Genomic DNA, 16,387 nt, shown 5'->3' with positions numbered 1-16,387 from the left:
AGGAAATTTGTCCCCGTAGGATGACGTAGACCCTTCATGAGCCTTTTGGGAGGTTATCGTTGAGGTTTCTCATTTTTAATGTTTTCTGAAATAAGGGCCCTAGTTTATACACTCATATCTAATACGTCCCTGTATACTTAATAAGCGGCTAAATTCTTCTTATATTTTTGGGTTAGGGTGTGCAACTTAATAACGGAAAAGGACTGCTAGCAACTGCCTCCCATAACCATAAGTGTGATTCGCTCTCTCAGCTACCTGATACGTATCTTCCTTTTTTTGTTTGGTTATTTGAGCAAATTCAACAAAATAATAAAAAAAATCCTACAATTTGTTATTTTAATTTTTCATTTCAAGTTTATCGTTCACTTTAATGGTTCGATTATAGTTATCTAATTATTTAAATCTTCTCAACCAGTTCAAGTGCCTTTGCGAGTAACTATTGCTAGTACTTCTCATATATTGAGTGTACGTTTTATACAATTTTTTTAATAGTCAAAAGTTTTTTTTTTATCACAAAAGTTCTTTTCTATTTTTTTTTGTGCCATTTGATTATATTTTGAGAATATTTTTTAGGTATTTAATAAGTTATTTTACCTCTATTCCCAAAAACTTAAATTTTAGACTTTTTTAAAAATAAAGGTTATAGAGTCTTTTTAAGAAGTTAAATTATGTAAAATACTATTATTTCATTTCATTATCTTAATTCAATTTTTTTTTATAACATAACTTCAAAATACTTGTATATTAAAATAATTTTGTAAATTTTAATAAAAGTTTTTATTAATAACTAAACAATTAAAATTTTTATGACAATAGCTTCAATTATAGAAGCTCTATTTGGATAAATTTTATTTGAAAAGTTATAGCAAACAAAAAAGTGTACTTGAAGTCATCTCAATAGAGTTGTGGGTCTATTTGGCACAAATATAAATATTATGCTTATTATTATTAAATACAAAACAATGAGGGATCTCTATGATAAAAACTCATAATAAATTTGTAATTGACGAGAAGACTTTCCACATTCATAAATAAATAGTAGCCGTTAGAGGTCCCGGGCATGCATAAAAGAACCGGCCCTACGACTTTATTACAAAACTTTAATAGTAAATTAATGAAACCGAAATAATTTAATGTGCCAGCCAAAGCAAATCCTGTTTCCATGTTGGTCATTTTAAAACTTCCACTCTGCTTTCACAATCTTTTTTCATTTTTTTATTTTTCTATTTTTCTTTCTTTTATAAAGAGCCAAGAATGATAATAAAATCTATTAAGAATCTTACTTCACTTGATTCAGAAAAGACGCAAAGTGTAACGTTTTTAATGGGGTTCTGACTCATTGTGTTTGTGTCTGATCTGTCACGCTTCTAGACAGTTACAACTTACAAAAGGCCTCAACTCCTCAGTGAGTCCAAACGCTGCGGCTCTTTTTGCTTCTCATTGGTGACATTTTGTGGGGTTTGGACTTTGGATTTTGAAGTTTAAGTGAAGTGAGTAGATTCAGTTTAAAGAAGGTATGTAAACGGATCTTTGAAGTTTCTTGCCTTTAGTTTCTTTGTTCATTTGATGGGAAATTCTGGGGAAATATAAGAAAATTATCATACACTTGTTTCTTTTGTCGTTTCTTGTTCCTTGTTTTGTTCTTGATGAATACAATACAGTCTTTTTTTTTTTTCCCCTTTTCTTCCAATTTTTTTTTCAAAACTCAGTGATTGGTTGGTTGCTGAGAATATGGAGGGAAATTTATTGTTTCCAATTCAATGAAAGGGAATTGTAGTAGTAGCTTAGATGAGTGGAATTTCTATTTTTCCTTTTGTTTGTTTGTTTGTTATTTGCATGTGTGCTTGTGTTTGTTTGTTTGTTATTTGCATGCCTGCTTGCCTCAATTTGTGTTTTAATCAAGGATCCGGCAGATTATTTTAGTCAATCAGACTGGCATTGGTTAAATTCTTTTTGTTTCAATTGATGTTTCTTTGTTATAAGAACTGTTGAAATCAAATGCTTTGATGTCGGTTTTGCTATGGCTTCTATATTTGATTTCATATTTTCTGTTTCAATTCTACACCAGCATAACATGATCTGCAGTTTCAAACTTTCAATAATGGGATGTCTTCACCAGAATATCTTGATTGCTTTTTTTTTTTTTTAATTTTTTGTTTTTATCTCTTTTCCTCATTCACTTTTAGTGTCTTGACTAAGATGATTGGCTTGCTACGACTAAAGGTGTCATCCCTTTGAAAATGATGTATTAAAGTCAAAAGTAGCTTTTATTTTGAATCATGTTTTTCAAAATGCAAATTAGGAGTTGCTTTCCGATTTTCTTCAAATGAATGGTGTTTTTTGTTTGCCTGAAACTTGTTGTGTCCAAATGAATAGCCCATAATATATTCTTTTTAAGAAGTAAGCTGATGTATTTTATGAAGGCTTATTGTTATTATTTTTTTTACAGGAATAAATTTTTATCTTTGAAACAGACATATGGCTACACTTGGTGATATAGGAGTTGCTGCGACTATTAATATCCTCAGTGCATTTGCTTTCCTTTCGGCATTTGCCATCCTTCGGATTCAACCTATAAATGATAGAGTCTACTTTCCCAAATGGTATCTGAAGGGTTTAAGAAGCAGCCCTTTGCAGACCGGTACACTTGTAAGTAAATTTGTCAATTTGGACTTTCGGTCATATCTGAGGTTTCTGAGTTGGATGCCAGCAGCCCTGCAAATGCCAGAGCCAGAGTTAATTGACCATGCAGGATTGGATTCTGCTGTTTACTTGAGGATTTACTTGATAGGGTATGCTCTACTGCATCGTTTCTTTTTAGCTCGTGAAATTGGCTATTTGAAATGCATGATCTTTTCTGATTTATGTCAAGAGGAGAGTTGTTTTAATAAATATAAAAGTACTTGTCGCAATTTGAAAAATTAATGGAAAATTGCTTATATGTTGTCCTATGTCATTCCCTGTCTAGGAATTAGTTTTTCTACCCAAAGTACTATTTGAAATCGGAATGATATAGTATTTTGAATGTCTCCCTTTTGCCTGAATTTGCTTGATTTATCTTACTGGACTCACTGTACTTTTTTTGTTTTCTTGTTTAAGTGCAGGCTCAAAATTTTTATTCCGATTGCCTGCCTTGGTTTTGCTGTCATGGTACCAGTTAATTGGACCAATAAGACCTTAGAGCATTCTAAATTAAAATACAGCAACATAGACTTGCTCTCTATATCAAATGTTCCACTTGGATCAAATAGGTAAGCTGAAGCATCTGATTTTAAGGTGTGTCAGTATTATTATCTTCTCACACCATCATTGTTTATCTTTTCTTCCTGATGTTTACACTTTGACTAAAGAAATTTTTACAAATTTTGACATAAGTGCTGGATTATTTACAAACACGAGATTGATTTTCTTATTATTAGATGGTTTAGCTTTCATCGGAGTTAAGAACCATGAAGTTAGATTCTGTTTTCAAATTTTTATGCAAATCAACATGACAGTCAAAAAGATATGGCTGGTGTTGCCACTATTAAATGATTTTCTTTTAGCTTTCAACAGAGTCAACCATTTTGAAGTAGATATTTTCAGAGCTTTATTCAAGCCAACATGACAGTTAGAAGATGTCGTCGATTCTGTCTGTGGATTGACAAGTTTCACTACACATTTTCAGAATGTCTTCACTCCAAAGATTTTGTAGCAATCTTGGCTCTTGGGCCTTTTTAGGGATTTTTTTTTTTTTAAGAGGTAGGGCTTCTACAGCTTTTGGTTTTATGTGTGTTTCAGTATATCAGCATTATGTTTTATAGGCATTACAAACTTAGTTGAAAGGCAAAGGGACTACAGGCTTTGAATGGTCAGATGTATGACCATTGGGGGATTTCATTTTATAAATCAATTATAGAGCCTTGGCCTTATTGATTTTATTATTTTCATATGGGATCATATGTGTAGCACTTTGAAGATAGTTGTGGTGAGTTGTATTTTGGAATTTCTTTTTTCAGAATCATTATTCTCCGGTGCAAATATTTCCACCAATATAATATTTAAATGTTGGCAAAGTAAAATTTATTCTTATCTTGTGCAAACTTTGGTCGCAGATTTTGGACCCATCTGGTAATGGCATATGTGTTTACCTTCTGGACATGTTATGTGCTGAAGAGGGAGTATGAGATTGTGGCGGCAATGAGGTTGCATTTTCTTGCATCAGAACAGAGGCGGCCAGATCAATTCACAGTAAGTTAAAAAGTTGAGGGATATCAAGATTGGTATAACTAGTTGACTGTATTTTGTACTCTGTTAAGATGTGGAGCCATTATGGGCATTGGTGTTTCTTGTTTGTCACAAATGCACTACCAGGAGACGCTCTTTGTATATGCACTCTTTTGCATGCGTAATTCACAATTTTGAGTTCATTTTAGAATATACAACGAGAGAGGTTTGTTCATTTTCCTTTAGCTTTTTGCAGCATATTGTGAGGTTTAGGAATGCTAATAAATTATTAATATTATTTCAAGTACTTTCAAGTTGACTTCTTTGATCAATCAGGGAGCTGTTCCTCTCTTTTCAATTATGATTTCTGGAATTTGCATCATTTGTTATAGGTGCTGGTGAGAAATGTGCCACCAGATCCTGATGAATCAGTTACTCAGCTTGTGGAACATTTTTTTCTCGTCAATCATCCAGATCATTATCTCACTCATCAGGTTTGTTACATTATCATCATGCAAATATTCTTTGCCTTAGTTGCCTGCACAAAAATATCTTAATAGCATCTCTAGATGCTTAAGTTCTTTGCGCGTCCACGCACACTGATGGACATGGGAAAGAGAGAAATTTGTATAAGATTGGTTATATGATTATATCAATTTAGTTGAAACTAATAAGCTTATACTACCTCTCAAAAAAAAAAAAAAAGGCTTATACTAGATTCTGCTATAAGCTATGTTATGCTGATCCTTCAAATATTAGATGTACAACGTGCATGGTGATAGAGTAAATGATTCTTGTGAGTAACTAATATGGATTTGGCTCTAAGAATAAGATCACGAATGAACAACTGCAGATTAACCAGGTCTTATGAAACAGTATCAGCTGACATTTCCTGAACTGGACAGGCCATTCATGTAAAGCCAATTCATTATTTTGCAGGATTCTTGATAACCATACCCCTTATTGTATGTTTGGCTTGAAGAAATGGAAGAAGAAGAGAGGAGAGCAAAGGAGGGGAAAAAAATGAGTGGAGAAAAGAAAATTTTCATGTCAAACCAAACCAAAAAATCACCCTTTTCCCTCATTTTCTCTCCTCTCTCTCCTCCTCTCCCCTTTCCATTTCTCTCCTCTCATCTCATTTTTTTCAACCAAATATGGCTTTAAGTTCTTACACTGATAAATTAAATATATTTTATTTTCTTGGTTTCATTGGGATATGAAGGTGGCATGTGGATTTGTGTTCTCTATACAGAACTTCAATAACTTGTTGATGTTTATTCTTTAATTTTTATTTTACATGTTGGAATATGTGGGCAGGTTGTAAATAATGCTAACAAGCTCTCTGAATTAGTCAATAAGAAGAAGAAAATGCAGAATTGGCTGGACTTCTATCAACTTAAATATTCAAGAAATCCAGCCAGAAAGCCCTCTACGAAGGTACTGCACAGCAATTGATGAACTCTTAGTCTTTTTTTTTTTTTGGGGTAATGCCACTCAGAATCAGTAGTTTTGAGCAAGAATCAGTAGTTTTGAGCAAGATTACTAAATTTTTTGAGGATTAACTTTCTCATTAAGCAGACTGGTTTTCTTGGCCTCTGGGGAAAAACAGTGGATGCAATTGACTTTTATACTTCCAAGATTGAGACGCTTAAAAAAGAGGTAAATGGCTTTTCTTAATCTTCTTTGACTTTGTTCTTTCAATTTGTTGTTTTAAGGCATTACATTATTCTTTCCTTGTTTCTAAAGCCTTCTAGCTGACCTATACTGTTCCAGCCTGATGGCCTATTTGTCTACAAACATTTATTGTCATTATATGTCCAAAGGTTTTTTCTTCTTCAACTTCTAGAATTGGAATCTTGAAGCCATTCTCAATTTACTAATCACTGAGAATTCCACTTTAGTCCTTATTTGTCAAAGATCTCCATTTGAAGCTGAAGCAATACAATCCATATGTGTGTAAGCTGAGCAACTTTCTTAGGCCCCATTTTTGTGATTGATGGTTCGTAATTTTGAATGAAGCATATGATGGTCAATTTTATATGTTGCTTATGTGCTTAATCATATGGTCTTATATGAATTATTTTCAGATAAGCTTGGAGAGAGATAAGGTAATGAGCAGCGGCAAATCTGTCATTCCAGCAGCATTTGTTTCCTTCAAAACTCGATGGGGAGCTTCTGTTTGTGCACAAACTCAACAAACCAGAAATCCGACTCTATGGCTGACTGATTGGGCTCCGGAGCCCCGTGATGTATATTGGGATAACCTGGCAATTCCATTTGTCTCACTCACAATTAGGAGACTTATTATTTTTGTCGCATATTTCTTCCTGACCTTCTTTTTCATGATTCCCATTGCAATTGTGCAATCCCTTGCAAATATTGAGGGCATTGAGAAAGCCTTACCCTTCCTTAAACCGATAATTGAAGTGTAAGTTTCTTCTTCTTTCTTAAAAGCCTATAATTCATTATTTTCATATCCTCACACTATTTTCAGATCAAAGTAGTTTTGTTTTATAATAGGAATATTTATACAAATCTGTTTGGGAAACCAATCAATGTACCGTAAAAGTTTCTGCAGCCAATTGTAGGACCAAAGGGCTCCTGAAATTAAGCTTTCATTCAGTTGAAATATTTTAAGAATTTTTTAAATTTATCACTTCTTGATTTGCTAGAAGTTTTATTGAAGTAAATTTTAAGTTTTACTGAAAATAAATTGAAGAGAATAACTAAAAAAGGATAATATTTTCTTTTAACTTTGGTTTTAATGTGATTTTTCTGCGCAATCCTGGCTTGAGTTTTCTAAACATAAATTATCACCTTTTTCATGCAGGAAGGTCATAAAGTCATTCATTCAAGGTTTCCTTCCGGGAATCGCATTGAAGATTTTTCTTATCTTTCTACCTGATATATTGATGCTAATGTCTAAGTTTGAAGGATTTATTAGCCGATCGGCTTTAGAGAGGAGATCTGCAACTAGATATTATATTTTCCTATTTATTAATGTATTTCTTGGGAGCATAATCACTGGAACGGCATTTCAGCAACTAGATAATTTCATGCACCAGTCGGCAAATGAGTATGTCCTTTTCACACGTGCTAGACGTTTTACAATGATGATTAAACAATTATAAGTTGCAATGTTTTTTTTGGTTTTCCCACTCTATTGTAGGTTTACAAGTTGAGAAAAATCTACTTTTGCTTTTCTAATCATCTATAAATTACAAGTAACAGTTTGCATTAGATATATTCAATAGCATCATATCATTATATCATAGCAGGATACTCCACGATATCTTATTTGCGACGCATTAATTGATCCAACACTCATATGGTGCATTGTATATCTGTTGCTAATGTTAATTGACTACTCTCTGCAGCATACCAAAGACAATCGGTACCTCCATTCCAATGAAAGCAACATTCTTCATTACTTATATCATGGTTGATGGGTGGGCTGGAGTCGCTGGGGAGATTCTGAGGTTGAAACCTTTGATAATCTATCACTTGAAAAATTTCTTCTTGGTGAAGACTGAAAAGGATAGAGAAGAGGCAATGGATCCTGGAACCGTTGGTTTTAACACTGGAGAACCGCAAATTCAACTTTATTTCTTACTTGGCCTTGTTTATGCTGTTGTGACCCCCTTCCTCCTCCCTTTCATAATAGTATTCTTCGCACTGGCATTTGTTGTCTACCGTCATCAGGTAAAATTTCAGGGTTCTTCCAAAAGAAAATTTTATGCTCCTTCAGGCTTCAGCCAAGTAAAATATTCTTGTATGTTTGTAATGTAGGAGCAGTAAGAATACAAGCAAATCATATGAATAGAAGACATATGCGATCAGTTTCATTGCACACCAAAAATATATGATCGTTTATTTACCCTATACTGATTAACACTTATATTGAATCTGTAGATTATAAACGTCTACAACCAAGAGTATGAGAGTGCCGCTGCATTTTGGCCAGATGTCCATGGCCGCATCATTACAGCACTTGTAGTCTCACAGCTGCTGCTGATGGGGTTATTAAGCACAAAAGAAGCTGCTCAATCAACCCCATTGCTGATCACGCTTCCTATATTGACAATATGGTTCCACAGGTTCTGCAAAGGACGTTACGAACCTGCATTTGTCAGATATCCATTACAGGTAGGTTTAGCACTGCAATTGCCACGCACATTGTTCCTATATGATGTAAAATGCTATCATGAAGTGAATAATAGCTTGAATTTCTGGCATTGCCCCTCTAGTTTTGTCTTTAATTTATTCTTTCTTGCTTTGAAATTGCAAATTACACAATTTTCAACGATTTTTTGTTGGGTTGCCAGGAAGCAATGATGAAAGATACATTGGAACGAGCAAGGGAACCAAATTTGAACTTGAAAAGCTTCCTCCAAATTGCTTATATCCATCCAGTTTTCAAAGAGGTAGAGGAGTGTGAAAGTGATCCAGCTTCTGAGGAATCGGATCAGGAACCAGTGCTCATCCCAACAAAGCGTCAATCTCGAATGAACACGCCATTGCCAAGCAAACATAGCGGTTCAATGACATCCCTTGGGTAACATTCTCCAATAATGTAGGAACTGTTAACTTGCCGTTTCATTGTACATTCCAATTCCCAGGAGGTTAGATAGGTTTATTTCGGTTCGGATATACATTGTAAATGTGATGAAGAGTAACGCTAACGCGAGGTCGAATTAGTAAAAGAGAGATGAATCTGATATCCCACATTTAGCCAAGATATTTTAATTTCATTTTAACTAGGGATGGCAATGAATAGCATCCATTGCGACTATGTCATTACCAAATCTGCCAGCAATCTGCAGCATATTTAAAAAAAAAAATCACTTGCTGGGAGTTTTAACAATTACCAAATCCACTTGTAACCTTGAGTGGATTTTTTGAGAATTTTCTCATTTAAAATTGTAAAAATTAAAAATATTTTTTAATTATACATAAAACTTAAATTATATAATTCAAACCATAAATTTTGGACAATATCTTTAAAATCCCGCTTACAATATTTAATTTTAGATTTTATCAATATAAATAAGAAATTAAAATTTCAGCATTAAAATAATTACATAAAATATTTCTTTTATAAGTAAATCATTATCACTAATATGAATTCTTTGCGCTCCACTTTTAATTAGTATATAAGTATTGTTAATAATATTAACAAGTAAATTTTGTACAACTACTATTAACAATAGATTAAACAATTAAAATCTAACTTTTGTGAGCAATCACTCAAGTCATTAAAGCAAAATAAACAAAATAAATCAAATTAAAATAAAATATCAATAATATTAAACTTAAAATTATAAAATTTCTACTTAAAGTAATTAGGAACCTTAACTTATATATATTTATGTGTAAATTTTTTAATGTAATTTTATAATTTAAATTTAAAAATATAAATAATTAAAATAAAGAATGTGGGATGACCGGTATCTAGTGAATTTTTTTTTTAATATCAAGCTTACATATAACTTACAGTATATTTAAGTTTAAAATACTAAATTCATCCGTAAACAATAAAAATACCCACAACAAATAAGATTTTACTGATGAGTCTGAGTAATTTTACCATCCTTAGTTTTGCCTTAGTTTAAAGAGAAACCGGCATGTTAGCATCTGCATAATCGAAGTTTGAGGGCACAATAAACAATGATATGAATGCTTCACCTAGAAGCAATACAAAGAGTGATCTCCAAGCAAATCACATGTCCAAGTCCAACGCCAACAAGTGCACAGATGCATGCACCATGACCAGGCGCAGCTCTGTGTATAATAGATGAAAAAGCAAGTTAATTCAATAAGTAACTGAGTGATTTCATGGCGTCAATAATTTAGATAATAATATTTGTGTCATAAAAAAAATATTTATTTGTTCCACAAATCTGTGCTGGATTAAAAATTATTCACTTTAACAATGTTATTCTCTTACACTCTATTTGATATAACCTTTTAAATATAACCTACTTAAGTAGAGTTTTTATCATTAGAATTTTTACTTAAAAAATTTTAATTATTTGGTTATTAATTAAAATTTTTATTAAAAATTATAAAATTATTTAATAACTAAATTTTTTAAAGCTATGTTATAAAAGAATGAAATGAGATTGTTAAATAAGTGAATGATATCTTAAATATTTTAACATTTCATAAAAATATTTCAACTTCTACTTTTAAAAATTAAATTTTGAGCTTTTCCTATTAAAAGTATAATAACTTATTTAATCTATTAAAAACAATCAAATGAGAATAAAAAATTTGATAAATATGCTTGTGAGGTCAAATTAATTTTTTTTTTTTATAACAAAGTGTAACTTTCATAGATAAATTAAGAGAACAAGTACATTAGGTGGGTTGGGCAAGTTTCCAACCAAATAACAGGTTCCACAACTTTTAAAGCTAAACCAACTAAAGTATGAGCAATACTACTACAGCTTCTGGGGGCATGTTGACAAATGACATGGTTCAGTCTTTTCAGCCTTCCATGAACTTCTGAGATAGTCCAAAAAATCTCCACTTTGCTACTCTTCTTTTTTGTGATTAAATTCACCACTTTTTGGCAATTTGATTCAATTAATCAGTGGGATGCATGCTGCATTTTCTGCAATTTCCAGCCCCCAATTTGCTACTTCAGCTTCTGCAGATGCTATACTGCCATAATATCTAGACTTTTTCATAGCAGCAGTTATAAACTCTCCTTTGTCGTTTCTGATGGCAATTCCCAGTCCAACCAATTGGTCTTTCGTCTTGATTGCTGCATCCACATTCATTCTAAACCAGCCTTCAGGAGGTGGTTTCCAACTTGGCTGAGTAGGGGCTGCCTAATAATGTGGATTATCTTGCCTTTGGGGGGATTTGACTCTTCTATACGATTCCACAGTTGCTTCAGCTTTAGCTACTCATATCGGTCAAATAAAAACTTATTTGGTGTGAGGGCTGTTACTTACAGAATCTGTAAGGTAGCCCTCTCCTAAAAAAGTGACACCGCTTAATGATTTAGATATTAAATTAATTATTATTAAAATAGCCTATGTCGGTATTAGAAGTCATTCAGTTAGGACTGGGTAAACAGGGGTGGAGACAAAGAAGTGCCGAGATTCTGATCTTACTACAGCCCAAATTTGTCCCACAAAGTTGGCCCTCATTGGTAGAAGATGGGCCCACTTCGCACCAACTCGGTGTCTCCTTTGCTCTCTTTCTTTTCTCTTCCCTATTGGGAACTCGTTGCGTCATTCACACCAATGCTATATGTACCAACATCCACAAACTTATCCTTGGAACTAAGGATTACAACCTTTGAACCTGCATCATGAGAAGACCATTCGTGTAGATGATGGGTTGGAAACAAGAGGGGATGCCTAGATACATAAACACTAGTGTCTCCGAGTCAACCTTCACTTAAGCCCTTTTCTACCCAGATACAATTTTCTTACGAGTATCATCATCAATTGTAAACTTGTAAAACACATACTTTCCTTCTTCAACCATTCCAGATTCCGACTTTCCAAATAGAAGCGGCTTAAGCGTACACTGATCTGTCCCCGCTGACATGTCATCTGGACTCACTATATTAACCTCAATATCTGTTTCCAGAACAGATACGCTTGAAGAGGGTTTCAACTCAAGAACTTTTAACTTGTATGCCAACTCCCTATAATTGACAGTGAGTACGTCATCTTGAGAAAGGGTGGCATGCTGGCGAAGGCTTGTTTCAAGAACAACCTTTTGATTGGGTAATTCTGCAAAACCAATCTCCACAGGCTGAAGTTTTGCATAAGCAATCGAACATAGCGAACTTCAACAAACGAATTGTTTGGAGTATCACTGGGGAATTCATCAGCAGTGAACTCCAAAACATCTGAATGAGTGCTCCTATTACTTTCTTTCTCGCCATCTACCATATTCGATGGACCTTCTTGGTGACGCACTGATAAGTTGAAATGCAGAGGAACTTTATCAAATGCACCTTGACCAGACAATTCAGTGAAACGGGACGGAGGCAATTTGATCTTATCTCCGCTGCCCTGAAAAGGCAATCTTATCTTCCAACAAGTTGTTTTAAGTGATTGATTTTGACTGATTATCGTCTCTCACGATCTTCTTGTGAAGATATGTGTATATGGACTTAAATGAAGAAACTGGAAAAGTAGAGAGCTGTTGTGCAGATTGACTTCAGTTGATGGGGTCTATTTGATATCTTCCGCTGACGTGGCATGAATTCGTTGTAATCTGTTATAACGAAGCCCAGCACACTGATATAAAATAGAGGCTGACGAATGGTGCCTGATACAGTGCTAATATCGTCTTCATTTGTTCATCATTTTGCATAGAATCTGTTTCATTGTGATCTGTGCATAATCTTCTGTAAATCACCTGTGATTGGGTTAGTTCTTGATCAATAATAATGAGTAAATTTTCCTTCTAAGTTTGCTGGTCTGTGTCTTTGTTTTGTTTCTGGTTTAGCTTCTTTGTTCTGGCTTTTCTTGATTCGATTGTGTTCTTGGTGTTTCTACTCACCAAGATTCGTGAGTCTTGCTGTGGTTTAGGCTTAAAATCTTAACAAGTGGTATCAGAGCCTGGTGAATTTCAACCATGTCTCTTCCAAAGCATGAAATCGAAAAATTCACCATTGGTGGTGATTTCTCGCTTTGGAAGCTGAAAATGAAAGCTCTCCTTATGCATCAAGGGCTTGAATCTGCCCTGGACGAAGAAGATCCAGAGGCCTCTACAGGTTCTGGGATTGATGACAAAAGGAGACAAATACATAATCGAGCTCATAGCACTCTGATTTTGAGTCTTGGTGACTCAATCTTGAGAGAGATCTCTGAAGAGAAGACAGCCTTAGGAATTTGGAACAAGGTTGAAACCCTGTGTATGAAGAAATCCCTGGCTCATAGATTGTTCTTGAAGAAAAGGTTGTACACATTCTCAATGAGAGAAGGGGTTACAATACAAGATCACATTGACACTTTTAACAAGATCATTCTTGATCTTGAAGGGGTGGAAAATGTAAAAATCTGTGATGAAGACAAGGCATTCTTCCTGCTGAGCTCTCTACCAAAGTCTTATGAAGGCTTTGTAGATACAATGCTCTATGGGAGGACCACTTTGACTCTTGAAGATGTTAAAGCATCCCTCAGCTCAAAGGAGATTCAGAAGAACTGTGAGCTTGAAACAAGTAATGGTGAGGGGCTGATTGCAAGAACAGAAAAGAAGAAAGATCAGAAGAACAAAAATCAAGGAAAAGGGCATGGAAAGAACCAAGAAACTGCAGACAAGAAGAAAAAGAAAAGAAAGTGCTTCTACTGCAGAAAGGAGGGGCATTACATAAGGGATTGCTTTGAGAAGAAGAAGAAAGAAAGTCAAGAAAAGTCAGGGGATGCAGCAGTAGCCTCTGATGATGGTTCTGATGGATATCAAAGTGCTGATTTACTTGTGGCCTCAAACAGCAATACAAAAGGTCAGTGGGTCATAGACTCTGGGTGCTTTTTTTTCATTTATGTCATGAAAAAACTTTATTTTACAAATATGAAGCTGTTGATGGTGGTAGAGTCTTAATGGGAAACAATAATGTGTGTAATATTGTTGGTATTGGTTCTGTAAAGATCAAGATGTTTGATGGAACTATAAGATCTCTACATGAGGTGAGGCATGCTCCTAGGCTAAAGAGAAATTTAATCTCTTTAGGCATGCTAGACAGCTTAGGGTATTTCTTTAAATCAAGAACTGGTGGTTTAGAGATAAGAAAGGGGACTAAGATAGTAATGAAGGGGGTTAAAGAGAATGGCCTATATGTATTGCAAGGCTCATCAGTGCCTGTTCAAGAGGGAGTTTCTGCTGTTTCTGAGGAAGATAGAACCAAGTTATGGCACCTTAGGCTTGGTCATATGAGTATCAAGGGGCTGCAAGAGCTTAGTAAACAAGGGCTACTTGTTGGGGATAGAATCCAGCAGCTGGAGTTTTGTGAAAACTGTATTTTTGGCAAATCACACAGGTCCAAGTTTAACAAAGGGGAGCATATGTCTAAACAAGTTTTGGACTATGCACATACTGACCTTTGGGGGCCTGCTCAGGTCCCTTCCTTGAGTGGTGGCAGATATTTCATGTCACTTATTGATGATTACTCAAGGAAGGTATGGATCTACATACTCAAGACCAAAGATCAAGCTTTGGAAAAATTCAAGGTCTGGAAATCATTAGTAGAAAATCAGTCTGGCTTCAAGCTGAAATGCTTGAGGACTGATAATGGCTTGGAATTTTGTAGCAAAGTATTTGAGGAATATTGCCAAAAATATGGCATAAAGAGGCACAAAACAGTGAGGTTCACCCCCCAGCAGAATGGCTTGGCTGAGAGGATGAACAGCACCTTGGTGGATAAAACCAGATGTATGCTGATAAATTCAAAGCTTCCAAGGAGCGTTTGGGCAGAAGCTGTCAATACAGCAAGTTATTTAGTTAACAGAAGCCCATCTTCTGCAATTGGCTATAAAACACCAGAAGAATTGTGGAATGGAAAACCAGCAAACTACCAAAATCTCAGAGTTTTTGGGTGCCCTGCTTACCTCCACATCAATCAAGGCAAGCTGGAAGCAAGGGCCTTGAAAGGAGTCTTTGTTGGATATCCTGATGGGGTTAAGGGGTACAAAATCTGGTGTAAGGATCAAGGGAAATGCATAGTCAGCAGGGATGTTGTGTTTCATGAATCTGTATTGCTGAAAGAAAGTGCAGAACATGATGCTGGACTGCAAGACAATCCAGCAGCTAACAAATAATCTGGATCTGAAACTTCCAAGGTTAAGGTGGAGCTATTGACTGATAAAGGCAGTGAAAAAGAAGCAGCTTCTGATGATGAGAGGGCCACAGCTGAAAGTGAGGAACATGGGGTATCAGAATTGCCACAAACTGACTTACAGAGCTATCAGTTAGCTAGAGATAGAGTTAGAAGGGAAGTCAGAGCACCAGTGAGGTATGGCTATGCTGACTTAATTGCCTATGCACTATTGTGTGCTGATGAAGTGACAATTGAAGAGCCTGCTAACTTCTCTGAAGCCATGGAAAGTGTGCACTGTGACAAGTGGCTTGAGGCAATGCAAGATGAAATGGAGTCACTTCAAAGAAATCAGACTTGTACACTTATACCAAATCTAGGAAACAAGAGGTTGATCAGCTGTAAGTGGATTTTCAAGAGGAAGGAAGGAATTCCAGATGTTGAACCTCCCAAATATAAAGCAAGGCTAGTGGCTAGGGGTTTTACACAGAGGGAAGGTGTAGATTTCAATGAAATTTGTTCTCTTGTAGTGAAGCACAGTTCAATAAGAATCTTATTAGCCATGGTAGCTTTACTTGACTTGGAGCTGGAGCAGATGGATGTAAAAACAGCCTTCCTTCATGGTAATCTTGAAGAACAAATATTGATGGCACAGCCTGAAGGATTTGAGTGTAAAGGAAAGGAGGATTATGTTTGTTTGCTGCATAAGTCCTTGTATGGACTCAAGCAATCCCCTCGACAGTGGTACAGAAGGTTTGATGATTTTATGGTCTCAAAGGGCTATCACAGAAGCAGATATGACAGCTGTGTTTACTTTGGTGGATCAGATCAAGGTGGAGTTGCTTATTTGCTTCTGTATGTTGACGATATGTTAATTGCAAGCAAATACAAGTCAGAGATAGAGAGGTTAAAGAATCTGTTAAAGGTTGAGTTTGAAATGAAGGATCTTGGCAATGCCAAAAGAATCCTTGGGATGGACATTATCAAAGATAGATCTGCTGGCACTTTATTCTTGAGTCAAGAGAAATATATCAAGAAATTTCTGGAGAGGTTTGAGATGCAAGACTGTAAACCTGTTCAGACGGTCCACAATTCAAGTTGTCAGCAGCTCCAACATCAGAAGATGAGTCTCAGATGAATGAATTCCCATATGCACAGGCTGTGGGGAGCTTGATGTATGCAATGGTATGCACCAGGTCAGACATAGCTTATGCAGTAAGTGTTGTCAGCAGATATCTCAGTTGTCCAGGCAAGGTTCACTGGAATGCTGTCAAATGGATAATGAGGTATCTAAAGGGTTCTTCTACTTGTGGTTTGCTGTATGGGAAGACTAAGAGTGACAAAATTGAAGTCATGGGGTTTGTAGACTCTGACTTTGCTGGAGATCTTGACAAAAGA

General features: G+C 35.3%; 1 protein-coding gene across 1 annotated transcript; it reads left to right on the top strand.

Annotated features, from left to right (window-relative positions):
* The first annotated feature begins 1,249 nt into the window (after positions 1 to 1,249).
* On the top strand, positions 1,250 to 8,937 carry LOC18051024 (CSC1-like protein At3g21620). Its single transcript, XM_006447546.2, has 12 exons — positions 1,250 to 1,514; positions 2,450 to 2,792; positions 3,105 to 3,251; positions 4,095 to 4,230; positions 4,599 to 4,700; positions 5,524 to 5,643; positions 5,785 to 5,865; positions 6,294 to 6,634; positions 7,037 to 7,282; positions 7,584 to 7,908; positions 8,119 to 8,352; positions 8,532 to 8,937. The coding sequence occupies exons 2-12, from the start codon at positions 2,479 to 2,481 to the stop codon at positions 8,763 to 8,765; spliced, it is 2,280 nt and encodes a 759-aa protein (XP_006447609.1). The 5' UTR covers positions 1,250 to 1,514; positions 2,450 to 2,478; the 3' UTR covers positions 8,766 to 8,937.
* The last annotated feature ends 7,450 nt before the right edge of the window (positions 8,938 to 16,387 follow it).

The sequence above is a fragment of the Citrus clementina genome, unplaced genomic scaffold (assembly GCF_000493195.1).
Source record: "Citrus clementina cultivar Clemenules unplaced genomic scaffold, Citrus_clementina_v1.0 scaffold_2, whole genome shotgun sequence".
NCBI lineage: Eukaryota > Viridiplantae > Streptophyta > Magnoliopsida > Sapindales > Rutaceae > Citrus > Citrus x clementina.
Note: the sequence above shows the minus strand (reverse complement) of the source record. Positions and strands in the feature narration are given on the sequence as shown.

Excerpts from the sequence above, each read along its gene's own strand:
- LOC18051024 (XM_006447546.2), top strand. The coding sequence starts at position 2,479 with ATGGCTACACTTGGTGATATAGGAGTTGCTGCGACTATTAATATCCTC. Across the intron at positions 4,701-5,523 it reads ATCATTATCTCACTCATCAG|GTTGTAAATAATGCTAACAA; the intron begins GTTTGTTACATT and ends ATATGTGGGCAG. Across the intron at positions 5,644-5,784 it reads CCAGAAAGCCCTCTACGAAG|ACTGGTTTTCTTGGCCTCTG; the intron begins GTACTGCACAGC and ends CTCATTAAGCAG.